Source organism: Oncorhynchus kisutch, linkage group LG16, assembly GCF_002021735.2.
Source record: "Oncorhynchus kisutch isolate 150728-3 linkage group LG16, Okis_V2, whole genome shotgun sequence".
Lineage (NCBI taxonomy): Eukaryota > Metazoa > Chordata > Actinopteri > Salmoniformes > Salmonidae > Oncorhynchus > Oncorhynchus kisutch.
The window spans coordinates 47,267,013-47,269,512 of NC_034189.2; the positions used below are offsets into that span (position 1 = coordinate 47,267,013).

Sequence of the window (2,500 nt, forward strand, 5' to 3'; positions counted from 1 at the left end):
CTCTTATCCCTCCTATCGCTCCAGACCCAACTATCCCTCCAGACCTCCAGACCCCCTATCCCTCCAGACCTCCTATCCCTCCAAACCTCCTATCCTTCCAGACCTCCTTTCCCTCCTTTCCCTCCAGACCCCCTATCCCTCCAGATCTCCTATCCCTCCAGACCCCCTATCCCTCCAGACCTCCTATCCCTCCAGACCTCCTATCCCTCCAGACCTCCTATCCCTCTATCCCTCCAGACCTCCTATCCCCCTAACCCTCCAGACACACTATCCCTCCAGACCTCCTATCCCTCTATCCCTCCAGACCCCCTATCCCTCCAGACCCCCTATCCCTCCAGACCTCCTATCCCTCCAGACCTCCTATCCCTCTATCTCTCCAGACACGCTATCCCTCCAGACCTCCTAACCACATAGAGCCTGTAGATGAATGTCTGTAGCTGAAAATCCAGAAGCATTAGGCTAATGCTAGAACGGTAATGGACTCATATCCGGCATGAACATGCAGACACAGCACACATCACATTGTTTAAAATGTTTAACATGGCCACTTACTGTGTGTGCGTGTGTGCGTGTGTGTGTGTGTGTGTGTGTGTATGTGTGTATCTTTACAGGAGAAGAGGAAGAGGCAGACAGAGATCGAGAACAAGAGGAGACAGCTGGAAGATGACAGAAGACAGCTTCAACACCTAAAGGTACACACACACACGCACACACACACACACACACACACACACACACACACACACACACACACACACACACACACACACACACACACACACAAGCCTTTGTGTCTCTGTTTAGTACCAGATAGAAACACACTTGGCTGTCACAGTCTGTTAACACAAGCTAGGAGATAAGGCCTGCTTCGATGCACACTACATAGCCTCCCTGTTATCTCCCCTCTAGCTGACTTGACCAAAGCTAAAATAGCCCTTTGATAACCCTTCACACACTGACTGAAGCACCAGCCTCTGATAAAAGTAGTGTGTGTTAGAACACCACCAATGACCTTGTGTGCTCCCATTCCTGTCTTCTCTGTGTGTGGCTAAAACGGGGTACAGTATGTGTGTGAGAGTGGTTTCCTGCTCAGAGGGAGTGGGTCACAAATCTGTTTCCTCTGACCAACCCTCTATGGATTGTCTCTAGACACACACACGTACACACACCGTCACACACACACACACACAATGAGTTCTACAGCGGCTGTTTCTAATTATGTGTCTTTTGTGATGATGTAATGCAGCCTGGAGATTTTGTGATGTAACCATGGAGACCTGCACATGTATGGTAGAGAAGTAAAAGTTTGAAAGTCAAGTAAGGTGTGTGTGTGTGTGTGTGTATGAGTGTGTGTGTGTGTTCCTTCCATTGTCAGTAGTGTAAGTATTTTTTACACCAGAACAATGAACAGCGTGCTGAGCTGGGGAGGGGTGTGTATATCCAATTATGGCAGTGGGGGGAAGGGGAGACACTGCTGATAGCTGCTTTACTGGGGTGAAAATGTACTTACTAGGTCTGATGTGTGGTTGTCCCACCTAGCTATCTTAAGATGAATGCACTAACTGTAAGTCGCTCTGGATAAGAGAGTCTGCTAAATGACTCAAATGTAAATGTAAAATGGAGGGAGAGAGAGAAATATTGAAGAGAGAGGGAGGATTGTTATGCAGCATTATGGGAAACGTATATACATATTTGCTTAATGGAGAGAGAGAGACATAGAAGAAGAGCGTGATGGATGAGAGACAGTGAAGTAGAGAGGGGGGGGGGGGGTGGAGAGAGGGGGGTGGATGGATGGATGAGGGAAAGGGGAGTGTTGTTTGTATATTCTTCATCATATGGTTGGAATGCACATAAAACTGACAGGAGAATGCTGGGGAGAGAAGGACTACTCCTTTTTCCTGGAGCTGGTCTAGCTGACAGGAGAATGCTGGGGAGAGAAGAGAAGGCCTACTCCTTTTTCCTGGAGCTGGTCTAGCTGACAGGAGAATGCTGGGGAGAGAATAGAAGGCCTACACCTTTTTCCTGGAGCTGGTCTAGTTGACAGGAGAATGCTGGGGAGAGAAGAGAATGCCCACTCCTTTTTCCTGGAGCTGGTCTAGCTGACAGGAGAATGCTGGGGAGAGAAGAGAAGGCCTACTCCTTTTTCCTGGAGCTGGTCTAGCTGACAGAAGAATGCTGGGGAGAGAAGGCCTGCTCCTTTTTCCTGGAGCTGGTCTCGGTGACAGGAGAATGCTGGGGAGAGAAGGCCTACTCCTTTTTCCTGGAGCTGGTCTAGCTGACAGAAGAATGCTGGGGAGAGAAGGCCTACTCCTTTTTCCTGGAGCTGGTCTAGCTGACAGGAGAATGCTGGGGAGAGAAGAGAATGCCCACTCCTTTTTCCTGGAGCTAGTCTAGCTGACAGGAGAATGCTGGGGAGAGAAGAGAATGCCTACTCCTTTTTCCTGGAGCTGGTCTAGCTGACAGGAGAATGCTGGGGAGAGAAGAGAATGCCTACTCCTTT

At 49.2% G+C, this 2,500-nt stretch overlaps 1 protein-coding gene across 1 annotated transcript in view; it reads left to right on the forward strand.

The window, feature by feature from the left end:
- LOC116354012 (paralemmin-1) overlaps positions 1-2,500 on the forward strand; it is a 19,081-nt gene that overhangs the window by 11,146 nt on the left and 5,435 nt on the right. The window contains exon 3 of the mRNA XM_031792669.1: positions 612-692. Coding sequence (XP_031648529.1) covers positions 612-692 — 81 coding nt within the window. The remainder of the gene's footprint in view (positions 1-611; positions 693-2,500) is intronic.